Genomic DNA, 12,943 nt, shown 5'->3' with positions numbered 1-12,943 from the left:
GAACTCCAAAGCAAAGCCTTTGAAAGGGCCTTGACGCCTGCCACCCCTGCTGGGCCTCCCTGTCACGGACTTCACAAGTATATGGCCTCCATGAAGAAGCATGCGTTTTAATTCACTGCTGGGTCCTAGCCTGGCACAAAATGACTTAGACAGTGCCCAACACATATGCTCTAAGTGAACAAATAAACGTATCCCCTAGAGCTCTGTTGGGAACAAACAGTGATAGGAAAAAAAAATAACAAAAATGTCCAGAAATGCTGCTGACTCAGGAGAGGAAACAGCTCAGCTCCAACTCAGAAATAGACATTAAAGGTAGCTGAAAAATGCATACCATCCTTCTTTACTCCTCCTCAAAGTCATTTTCAAAGCCCCTTTCTGTGTAGCTTGCTTGGCTCAAGGAACTAAAGCTATTATCGTGGGTTCAGCGTCGTATCTTAGACACTAGTCTTTGTACTTCTACTTTTGGGGTGGATGTTACTAAGGAACAAGAATGTACACTCTGACTGTACAATTTCATGGCGGTGAGGCTGCCTTCGTGAGCTCATGTCCTTCAGTGCCAAACCCAAACAGCTGAGAACAGTGGAGGGGGACTGGGCCGTTGCTGGCAGGAGCTCACACTGTGCACAGCTTTATCTAATCAGCCCCATCCCCCCCCCAGAGTCCCGATGTCATGACCTCATCTTCCTTCTCATTTTCAGTTTCCAAGGAATATTAGTTGAGGTCATTTCTTTTTCTGTTCACTTGCTTCTTTGTAACCTTTGATCGGGGGTCTGTTTTAAATGGGCATCTGTTTCTTTGTCTCTCTGTGGCTGGCTCCCCCTGATGTAATGCCAGAAGGGGATTCCCGCAGAGTTCCAGGTGGGCTAAAGCCTCCATGCCCAACTGAAGGATTCAAATGGGACCCAAAGATCTGTCCTTTTTCTGAATCCTGCAACATTTGGAGGATTGTACAACTGCCGTCTTCTTGATGAGCAATCAAGTCAGGTTCTAGGGTCTCACTGTCCCCTTGACCTTCCCCAAGTTAAATCAACAGGATGCATAGCACCCAATAGGAAAGGACCTTCTTTCTTAATATTTTGTCTTCATTAGTGGACTGTGCTTAGATTCTTAAGGCCAATTTTGAGGGGATTTCTAACTATAGCATAAGTTGTTGTATTGTTATTAATATTTCATTGCTAGTATTATTAATATTTTTAGCTTACTTGAAGCAAAAGCATGCCTAAGATGTATTAAAAATGGGTGGGTGGTGCCAGGGCAGTGAAAATGGGAGGCAGGAGCCAAATCAGGCAGGGCTTCATTGGTCATGGTATGGAGATTCTGTGTTACTCTAAAGATGGTGGACAGCAGAGGAATGTTCTAAACTCATTTTGTTCTCAAGACTCTCTCCCTTTGCCTTCAAGAGCAAACACAGAGGTAAGGTAGGCCTTAATGTGGGAGTTTCTTTCAGAGGTCAGACCACCAACAGGGAGTTGACCATGGAGAAAATGCCCTGGGCAGGTGTCATATTTGGGCCCAAGGATGAAAGAAGGGGAGGAATCAAGAATGACTTATCAAATTTTGACTAGGGCAATCTGAAAAGTTGCCAACCAAAAAGTTGCTCCTGTCCTAAGGTTGCCAATCATTTGGCTGGGGTCCTTTTGCTCTTCCTGGCGAGGAATCATGGGGAGGCCTGGAGAGGCTTTGCCAGCGCTGGTCTTTGGCCACTCTTGTATCTCTGTGGTGCATGGCAGTAGCAACCAGCAACAAGCAGGTAGCGACCTTTAGGCTTGCAGCTCTCTCTTGCAGGCATCAAGATCAGGATTTCTCAGCCCTATCACCATCCAGTGCTCCAGTTCTCGGGCCTGGGTGTCTTAGCCTGAGGGCTTGGCAGATTGCAAGGACTCTTCTGCAACCAGGGCCTTGAGTTTCTCTGGCTCTTTCCAGCTTCCTATCCATCATGAGCATCAGGTCTGTTCTCTCTATTCCTATTCTGTCCCATGGTCCCTATACTCTCAGATTCATCCACTTGATGGGGATGAATCAAATAATCACGATTAGGCGTACAACAGATTTTATATGAAAGAGGTTTATTAGATGAAGATAAAGAGAGAGGGAGAGAGAAGGGAGAGCAGGACATGATGGGGGGGGCATCCCGACAGAGAAAGGGGAGAGGGCAGAGTGCCAAGAGAGGCCAAGAGAGAAGAGACCAAGAGAGGAGGAGCAAGAGAGAGACCACGTGTCAGGTTGCTCCCTTTAAGGGGCAAGGTAACCGCGCCTCCCAGGTGTGGCCACCTGGCCAGTGAAACATGATGACATCGTAGGCTGCTAGGCAACCCAGAAGCAGGTTTGGTTCCTAAGTCCTAACACTGCTGCCTCTTCTTCAGCAATCTGGAAGCTTCTTGCCTTACCATCTTTGCCTGCTGGCTGCTCCACTATCAATGCCTCTGCCAATGGTGCTCTGTTGTCTCTGCCGCTTCTTGTCACCGGCTCAGCCTACATGATTGAGTATAGGCAAGAAAAGACCCCTTGAGAGAAGCCTTTTGTTGAGCCTAATGTTAAAACACCAGGAGACAAATGGGCAGGTGTCTTCCAGCCAACTCCCTGAGCCATTTCATCTGTTTATAGAGCAAGAGAAGAGGTGTTTGCTCTAATCACAGCATTCCTCACATGCAAATAAAGGCACTTGCACCAATCACAGCCCAATTTGCAATTAGAAAGGTTTGTGTTTGTACCTGTCACAGTAGTCCTTTGCTGGCTCTCCACAGTATGTGCCCCCGCCCTCTGGCCTGGGTGGAAATGGCTACATTATCATCTAAAGTTCCGGGAGGTCTGAAATTAAAAAAATGTCTGTGCAAACTATTTGAAATGGCCCTAAACCTCTGTATCTTCAGGAGCTGACGCAATCAGCTGTGATCACTGTGTTTTCTTAAGGTATCTGGGTGTCAGAATAACTGATACAGCCTGCCATAAGGGCTCAAGGCAACCAGGGCAGCACAGAGTCCAGGAGCTGCCAGTTGGCAGGTTGTCTTGCCCTGTCCCCTGTCTTCACTTACATTCAGGAAAATGAACCCCAGAAGGAAAACTTACAGTAGGAGCTCCATAGACACTAAGACCCATTTTAATAGATTTTTAACAATTTTAAGACCTGCCTGGGCCCCTAGGGAAAGGTGAAACTATCAGCTGGATCACTGAGACCCAGTTCATCTTTAATCTTCTCAACACCGCCATGAGCTTGCTGTTCCTGGACCCACATTTTACAAATAATAAAAGTAGTGTGTGCTGAGTTGGTGTAGCTGTTCTAATATGGTTTCTATCACTGTGATAAATCAAAACCACCTTGGGGATAAGTGGGCTTATTTGGCTTACATGTCCCAATCAGAGTCCATCATTAAGAGAAACCAAAGCAGGAACTCGAGCAAGACAGGAACCTGGTGGTGGAAACTAAAGCAGAGTCCATGGGGGCAGCTGGAGGGGCATTTCTTACCGCCCTTCCTGCCTTGTCCCCACAGCTTGCCTAACCTACTTTCTTATATACCCCAGGAGCAGCTATCCAAGGATGGCAGAGCCCAGCGCGTGCACTCCCACTCAATACTTAATCAGAAAAATGTCCCACCGGCCTGCTTGCAAGGCAGTCTGAGGGAGCATTTTCTCAGCTGAGGTCCCTGATTCCCACGCAACCCGACCCTCGCTTGTATCAAGTTGCAAACGGACAAACAACCAGCCCAGGGATGCAACTCCCAAACCGGAGGGCGGCAGCACCCCAGCACTGTCTGCCGAGGAAGCCGCACTTTAGCTTAGTTATAGACTGTTCTGTCTTACCCATCTGATAAGTGACAGGTACCTTTTCTATGTAGTTAAAAAAACAAACTGTTAAGAGGTTAGTAAGACATAATATGAAACAGGACTGTACATTGGCTCAAAGATATTAAATTAATTGTATTAAGTCTTGTATTAATCGCTGTTCACAATGTCATGGTAAGCAATTACCTCCTGACTCTGATGGGAATAGGGAATCGTTCAATCATTTTTGAAAACTATTTTTAGTTCCTTTAAAAAGTAAAAAGTAAAGCACCCACCTCATGGCTTGGCAGCTCCCCTCCAGATCTTCAGCCAAACCAAAGCCATGCTCTCCAGAAAACCCGGGCATGGGTATTGATGGGCACTCGAATTGTTATGATCTGCAGCTGGCCACTGTGCAATGCCCAACCCAGGAGAGCAGAGAAGCAAAGTCAGCACATCCCCGGCCATTAAAGGAAATAAACTAACAGCCCTTTAATCACTCTCAAAACACACATGTGGTAACAGAAGGAAGGACTACTCAGTGATTGATTCCTTTGAGGTTGGGCTTCAACAAAAGCTGATCCGTGGTGGTTGGGGAGAGCTTTCTGGAGGATGGGGGTGTCCTATATCTCAGTTGGCATGGATAGCACATGAGTGCATATGTATTTCTTTCCACAGGCCAATTAACAGTTGAAAACAAAACAAAAAAAATTAATTAATATATTTGTCAAATCTGAGGTTACATGGCAGGATGGTCACCCACGAAAGTACTCAGGCAATACAGGATGGTAGAGGCAGGTATCACTGGCAGGCCATCATCTCGTCCTTTAACTTTTTAAGTGTGCAAGTGCTATTTGCAAACCCCATTGGTTTGTGATCCAACACCAAGAACTTCCATTAGGCGGCGCTGTGTCTATTGGCACTGTGGTTTGGGAACACTTAGTGGATACGCCTACACACACACACACACACACACACACACACACACACACACCACCCTTTTGTGAGTACCTTCCTTATCTTTCCCACTTGCTCTCCAACCCAGCATTACTTTCAGTGACTCAGTTATTTAAAGGAACCAACTTGCAGGTGGGCAGAACATTAACTTCTCTTTTCCTCTTTGGTTTTGTTCGCCAGGCTTGAGGGGCAGTGGGAAACCACTTAATTTTATAGGGCTGGAGAGATGGCTCAGTGGTTAAGAGCACTGTCTGTTCTTCCAAAGGATCCAGGTTCAATTCCCAGCATCCACATGGCAGCTCACAATTGTCTGTAATGCCAGTTCCAAGGGATCTGACACGTTCACTCTAATGCACATAAAATAAAACTTAAAAAAAAATTTTATAGAAAGAGATATATGGTGAGGCTTAGTTCTGGGGAAAGCAGCATGAAGGCCACCAAAGCAGAGAAATGAAGCTAAATGTTTTCTTTTCTTTGTTTGCCCCCACCCCCACCCCAGCTGGCAAACTGGAAACTGTGAAATGGGCATTCACCTGGCCGCTGAGCTTTGTCTTGTACTTCACTGTCCCCAACTGCAACAAGCCGCACTGGGAGAAATGGTTTATGGTGACATTTGCTTCCTCCACGCTGTGGATCGCAGCCTTCTCCTACATGATGGTGTGGATGGTGAGTATGTAAGGAACCGTGTGCATTCCTGGGTCTCTTGAGAGAGAAACGTAGGCTGAGCCAGAGATGAACAGGAGTTAGAGTTACACCCGGTAGCTCTATCAGCCAGCTACTGCCGCAGTCAGTGACATGCCAACCTTAGCTCGGCAGTTTAAGGCTCACACGCGTTCATTCTGCTCACATCTCCTTAGGCCGGCTGTATCTAATGACACTTGGCTGTGACTAGCTCGGCCATGCCGTTCCAGCTCCTGGATGGCTTACATTGACTCAGGTAGCTGGCTGGGGTCGCAGCTACTCCATAGTGTTGACTCTTTTTCTCTGGGCTGGTGCTCTCCCAGGATGGGTAAATGGAAGCCCTAGGTGCCTCCTGGGATCTTCACTGGGGGCTGACCTGCCAAGCTGCTACTTCCTCTCCACACTCAATGGCCGAGCCCAGCATTTATGAGTAAGAGAGGTAACCCCCCACCTCTAGTGGAGGGACAGCAGTAGAGTCGCAGGCAGGGGACACACATGTGGCGTTAGGTGACTGCTCAAGGGTCCCTTCCAAGCTAAAATAATGAGCCAATGGTTGGGCTAGGCTAGGGGCCTCAAAAGGTTCCTTCTGCCCTAGAGTCATGTTTGAAAACCTAGACAGTTCATTTATATATTCTTTAGCTGGGGAGCAAACCTAATCCATTAGAATTGGAGTTGGGCAAAAATTAAAAGCCATGACAAATTATGCAAATCCAAATTAGCCTCACTTGGGTGTTAGACAGAAGGGCAATATAAATTCAGGAATTTATATTCAACTTAGAGCTCAAAAAAAAAATTCTGGAAAGATTATTTTGGAGGTAATAGCAAACTTATAAAGCCGGCATGATAAAGTCACAGTTAGCCCTGGCCTCAACCTCACGGACAAACGGGGTTTTAAAGCTGGAAGTGCTGTGGCCAGAGGCTTCCTGCTCACTGACACTCTCACAGAGTGTCATCTCTGATCCAGGATTTCTGTCCCTGACCCCAAAGTCTGAAGTTCACGATCCATGGAACCAACTAATCTGGATTCACTTCCTGATAAGTGAATGATAATGTAAAAGAAGCTGAGGCCTCGGCTGAGCTTCCAGAGGCCATCGGTTCTTCAGAACTCTAGGCTGAACCATAAGCATCCTACCAGCAGTGAGAAGGCAGCGAGCCGATCTCAGCAGAGCCAGGCCATGCTCCTGCAGGACCCCAGGCTTGGCCAGGATTTTGCAGCTTTGTTTTTACAAAGGCTCTTAAGAACAACAACATAGAAGTATGTGTTGCAGCATCCTGCTTTCCTCCCCGGAGGCAGACATCAGAAGGCCGAGGCCACCCTGTGTTAAGCAGTGAATGGAATGAGAGCCTTGTGTGGTTTGGATCTGAATGGATTGAATTCACATCCCCCGACCTTTGACTGCTGGCCTAGGAGTGCTGTGGGAATAGGAGGTCCCTGTGCTGTGTGGTTTGCACTTTCTCAGGAAGTTACAGAAAGGGTGGACACCACAGTGACACCTAGGATGGCCTAAGAGTTCCAGGCATTAAAAGTCCCATTTCCCTAAGCCCACTTACAAAGGACTGGCCTCTTTTTCTACCTACTTGTCAATGGATCCTGACTCTTTCACATCTCTCTTGACAGCTCCCTGCTGCTCTGTTTATCTCTCTTGGAATTTGGGGATAATTGTGGCTTCATCTGTATCACTGAGCAATGGTGTCTCAGGTGATGGCAGCCTGCCCTTTGCAATCCACCTCCCATGTAAACTGAGAGGCCACCTTACAGGTGAGCCCGCCTGTCTGAAATAGTCCTCTCGGCCACTACCAGCAGCATGGGACTTGGACTGATGCCTCTCTGCTCCTCAGTTTCTTCATCTGAGGATGGGGAATAGCAGAGCGCTCAGACTGGATGGTTGTGAGAATTAAGACAGTTAAAACTGAACATTTAGCCCAGTGTCTAAGTACTGAAGAGACAGACAGCAATTATGATAAAGAAGTTAATGCTGATGACAGAGCTACCAAGTATTCTTCCATTTCTGTTGCTGTGATAAACAGCACGAACAAACGCAGCTTGGGGGGGGCAAAGCATTTCTTCCACCTCACATTTCCAGACCCCAGCTCATCTGTGAGAGAAGTCGGGTGGAAACTCACAGCAGGAACTTGGAGGCAGGAGCCATAGAAAAATGCTCCTTACTGCCTTGCTCCTAGGCCCACACAAAGCTACTGGTCTTAGACATCCTAGGACCACCTACTAGGGATAGCACTACCCACAGTGGACAGGACCCTCCTCCGTTAATTACCAATCAGGAAAATGCCCCCACAGGCCATTCTGATGCAGGCAATTTCCTCAGCGGTGATTCCACTTCCCAAGTGTATCAAGTTGACAAGAAAAATCAGCTATCACCCCAGGTTCCAGGAGGAGAGGATGGGAAAAGCTGGTTATGACCTCCCCTCCCCGACAAGACCCGGTGTGAAGCCATCCCTTTTCCTGGCCTCCGCAACTCTCATCACAGATCTGTGAGCATGCTGCTCACATTCTTAGACAGCCTGGCTGCCTGGATTATTCAGGGCCAAGTGAGTTCAAATATTTTGTTTCAATATTGTCTTTCCCCTTAAAATCTAGTTTTCTGATGTGCAAGTATCACCAGAAAGGAGCAATGATAGATTAACCTTTCACTGACATTCCGAGGTTCTGTCAAAGCATCCTCCTAAGACCTGAAGCTCTCATCCACATGATGTTCATGCCATCCTATGTTAAATCCAGAAAAGATGCTGCCCTTCCCCCACCCTTGCCCCCAAGATGGCCCAAATTGAGGACTTTTGCCTCTTGATCAGAGGCCACCTGTATAGGTAGCTCAGCGTTCCTTGGCTCACTGCCTCTTCCTGCTTCCTCCAAGGTTACCATCATCGGTTACACCCTAGGGATCCCTGACGTCATCATGGGGATCACCTTCCTGGCTGCCGGAACCAGCGTGCCAGACTGTATGGCCAGCCTCATTGTGGCCAGACAAGGTGGGACCTCCAGGGACACTGGGGTTATGGAGGGAAGGAAGGAAGGACTCCCTACCTGGTGGCATCTTAGTGGTCAGCAGATCCTGTCTAGAAGGAAAGATGGGTGATGGCAAGTTCAATGCCAAGTTAGCCAGAAGGCTTCCTAAGCTCAGAGGAGTAAGTAAAAGAGGCTTCTGTACTCCTCATAGGGTACAGATCCTATGTGTCCAGGCACCTATGGCCCTTCTGCTCATTATTATCATCTGTTAATTGTAAAATATAATAAATACAGAAAAAAAAATGCTAACCTGGACTGAGTGAGGCAACTGTAAGTGCAACGCCTTATTCATTCCACAACTCCAAGAGGTAGAGACAATTTTGCTTCCATTTCCTGGATAAGGAAACCAGGGCTTATAAAAGACAGACAACGCCCCCCCCATAATTAAGCTCACTCATAACACAGCACCCCAAAAAAATGTCAGTTGTCAGCACGCAACAGATGCTTCCCTGTTTCAAAGTTGCCTGACCAGGTGGACACTCCTGACATTGATGCCCTTCCCAGCCCCACTCTCATTTATGTGCCTGGTGGATGTTGGAAGACATTTATATTAAACAGTGGCAGCGACAGAACTCAGCGCAGTGTCCTGTAGATTCCCCGGCATGACTTTATGCCACCCAGTTCTTAAGAAGCAGTGAATTCAGGGTAGGATGGGTAGAGAGCAGTGTTATAGCGCAGAGGTTGTCAGGCTTGTGATGCCATGCGTATGCTCTGGGGTTTGTTCCTTCGGGAAGGGTGGCTCAGAACTTTCCGTATTCTTAGAACTAAATGTGGTGTATGTTTATTTTGTTTTCATTTTTTTGTTTTGATTTCTATATCTGAATTGAAGTCAGGAATCAGCAGGATGTGGGTTCGCTGTGTTATTATGTTATTTTTCTTATAAGTGATGGGCTAAGAGAGAATCAAGTACATGGTCCAGCCAAACTACTACCCCGCTTGCCATACCAAAGACTCAGCAGGCCATGTGGGCCCCTCCTGTTGAGGTCCCCTTCCTCACTCGTGCTCTCTTGTCCCTGCAGGGATGGGGGATATGGCCGTGTCCAACTCCATTGGGAGCAATGTGTTTGACATCCTGATTGGCCTTGGTCTTCCCTGGGCTCTGCAGACTCTGGCTGTGGACTACGGATCCTATGTAAGTGGTTTTCCCCATCACTTCTCCCTAAATTCAGACCGAACAGATGGTGTTTCCAGGGGCCTCTGCCACTGTTGTCTCCTGGTAAAGGGAGTATGGAAATAGTAATGCTCGGATGGAAACAAGTTCTTCTTGTACAGATTTTGCAAAGTCACACATGTGGAAACACACAAGACTCTAGAGCAGAGGTCAGCAAACAGCAAAAAATCTGTTTCTCTCTCAAACATATGTGAGTATAGGCTGGCGTGGTGGGATAGATGGCCTCTGTCACAGCTAATAACTCTGTTGATGTAGCAGAAAAGCAGCCACAGAACTGTATAGAAACTGAAATTTGAATGTTTATCTTTTCAGGGCGTCTTATATTATGCTTCTTTCTTTTCAAACATTTAAAAATGTAAAAATCATCTTAAACTCATGAGCTATATGGAACCAGTCAGTAGACCAGAGTTGGCCATAACCTCTAGTCTATTTTTGTTTCAGTATATCTACAATATACCTAGTATGTTTGATTGCTTGTGGTTTATTTACAATATACCTAGTATGTGTGATTGTTTGCAGTATATCTACAATATACCTAGCGTGTGATTGCTTATAGTTTATCTACAGCATATTTAGTATATCTGATTGCATGTACAAAAGAGATGCGAGATGGAGGCCATCTAGGTGTAGTACCTTAAACAGGTGCCGTTTACTGGGTTGTCCCAAAGTCCAAACAACCCTCCTAAATTCTGAAGGTCAGTGTGCAGGATTGCTGTCAGTCAGCTCCTATGATTGACCCACAGCAACCATATTCACAGTGTTTGATAAAGTAAGCTAAAATACTGACAAGTGCCAGGAAGATACACAAGGACCAAAAGAAGGCATACTGTGTCGAACATTTTTTTTCTCTGTATTCCTGAAGGAAAATCTTCTGTGGGAGACACTGCTGAGGGCGCCATGAACATCTTTAAGTCTGATGAGCTATCAGGAGTACTGACAAGAACCAATAACAGAATATCCCACAGCTAAGGTTTATTACAGCAGAGGACACGGAAGAAGAGGCAACAGGAAAATAAGGGTATCCAGTGTCCAGAGAGGTCTGGTGCAAGCTTCCAGTTTTGGTTTGGTTTGGTTTTCCCACCAGGTTGCACAGGCCCTGCCCTCTCTCTTTCTTGCAGTGACCTGCAGGGACATGTGAGAGTTGTTTTGAGCAAGGAGTCCCCTGGAATATGGAGCATTTCTGGAGGGCTGGTCAGCAGGCACATTTCTACTCTAAGAATAACTATGATAATCAAATCTCACCACCTGGGTGTACATTATCATGTGTGCCCAGACTGCCCCTTTATTCCTCGTGAACAAAACACCATCAACCAGAAGCATTCCAAGAGCAAGGATTGGCCGAGGCTTCCCAGGAGGCCTGATGTGTTAACACCCGCCATGCAGGACAAGTTACTCCTTTATTTGTTAGAGTGGTATCTCTAGGTACTATTAATACACCGCAGACAATTCAAAACCCTCACTGGGGTAAGCCAGCAATGGCTAATTTCCTATAAATTTCCATAGCAGCCGTTCCCACTCTATAGCTCCTATAATACTTCCAAAGGGAAAGTCGGGGTGTGCAGCATATTCCATGGTGTGGCTCTGCTATCTTTGAGACCCTATCTAGTGCAGAGAAAGCAAGGGCACAGGAGACAGTACACGGAGGAGACAAATGTCAGGTCGGTCCCCATCCCTTCATCCGGATAAATCTCATTTGCCCACCACCTTTCAAGAATGGTCTTATTCATTTGTTTAGCTGTCTGCCCAGGAGGGAGAAGAGAAGCTGATGGCCACCACCTGGAATGGGTTCCCCAGCGTCTTTTCTGAGCAACCCAGGCCCAGCTCCCCTCTTAACATCATTCTCCTCATTCTCATTCTCAAGCTTGGAACAACAGTATTGACTGTATTTAAGCTCACTCATTAAGCCTGGCTTGTCACTCCCTTACAATGCAAGCTTTACCCTGGGGTTTGTCTGCCTGAACCTTTACCTTATTATACTCTTTTCCCTCGTGATGCGAACAACGCCTGTGTCTCAGAGATCAGAGCAGACCCTTCTGCACTGCCGGCAAATGCAGTACAGCAGCACTGGCTGATGCGGTAGCCCCTGCTCATATGTGACATGTAGGTGTGGGGCTGGCGCAAGTGAAGAAGGATTTTTTCTGATTTTATTCCATTTTAATTACTTTAAGTTTATACAGCCACATGGATCTTAAAGCTGTAGCTTCAGAGGATGAAATTTAAATTATTCATACCGTGGCCCAGAGAAGACCATTGTTAGCATTTTGGCTTATTTTCTCCTTCTAGTTTGATTTAGACAGCTGAGATACACTGTACAGATATTTCACATGTTGCTTTTATACTTCCTGTTAGCTCTAACACATTTTGCTTAAAATCTCATTAGAAACTTCATTTTCAAAGGTGGCCTAGGATTGTAGCATCTGGGTTTCCTAGAAGGTACTTGGCCGACCTGCTGCTCAGGGACACTCACATAGCTCTGAGTCTCACTGTCAGTTTAGAGAAGCTTCAGACACCTTTTCCATCAACCTATAGTGCTTAGAGATCACTAAGCATTGCACATAAGTCTGATGATATAGAATAATAATAATAATAGAATAATAATTACATAGAATAATAATATATAAAATAATATTATAGAGTAATAATATAGAATAATAATTATATAAAATAATATAGATGAGAAGAATAATTAAATTACTTTTTAATTAGTTAGATAATTAACCTTTATTTTTGCATCACTAGAGAGTGAACCCAGGGCCTTGTACATACTAGGTAAGGGCTCTACGCTGGGATACAGCTCCAATTCTTTTTGTCAATGTCTCACTATGCAACCCAAGGTGGCTTTGAACCCAAAATCCTCCTGCCTAGGCCTCTTAAATGCCTGAATCACAAGCCTACACTGTCACAGCTTATCCTCATATTTTAATTTGCCAAATGTCTTGTCTGAGGTTGGAAGACAGCTTCATGCCACCTGTATCTATGCCCCATAGGAGCTTCATGAGGATAAATGTTGCCTTTCATACATTCAGCTTCCTCAAAGCACAGCAGGGTGGCAGGCACATACTTAAGCCATGGAAACAAACAAACAAAAACTGTGTACGGACCTAAACAAGCTAAACACTAAGGAAGCCGCTAGGGAGGATGCTTAAATCTCATTCAGAATGGCAAACAGGATAGAAGTAGTGAAAGAGAGGGAACAGGACAGGAGCCTACCTTAGAGGTCCTCCACCCAACAAGGGACCAAAGCAGATGCTGAGACTCACAGCCAAACTTTGGGCAGACTGCAGGGAATCTTCTGGAAGAAAAGGTAGGAGGGAGAGAAGGGCCCAGGGGGGAACAAGAGCTCCACAAGGAGA

At 46.1% G+C, this 12,943-nt stretch overlaps 1 protein-coding gene across 1 annotated transcript in view; it reads left to right on the top strand.

The window, feature by feature from the left end:
* Nucleotides 1-12,943, top strand: part of Slc24a3 (solute carrier family 24 member 3) — a 475,313-nt gene that overhangs the window by 443,411 nt on the left and 18,959 nt on the right. Inside the window, exons 13-15 of the mRNA XM_021644597.2 lie at nucleotides 5,216-5,382; nucleotides 8,268-8,382; nucleotides 9,439-9,551. Of these exons, the coding sequence (XP_021500272.2) occupies nucleotides 5,216-5,382; nucleotides 8,268-8,382; nucleotides 9,439-9,551 (395 nt within the window). The remainder of the gene's footprint in view (nucleotides 1-5,215; nucleotides 5,383-8,267; nucleotides 8,383-9,438; nucleotides 9,552-12,943) is intronic.

This window comes from Meriones unguiculatus, chromosome 4, assembly GCF_030254825.1.
Source record: "Meriones unguiculatus strain TT.TT164.6M chromosome 4, Bangor_MerUng_6.1, whole genome shotgun sequence".
NCBI lineage: Eukaryota > Metazoa > Chordata > Mammalia > Rodentia > Muridae > Meriones > Meriones unguiculatus.
This window is presented reverse-complemented; position numbering and strand designations above follow the sequence as displayed.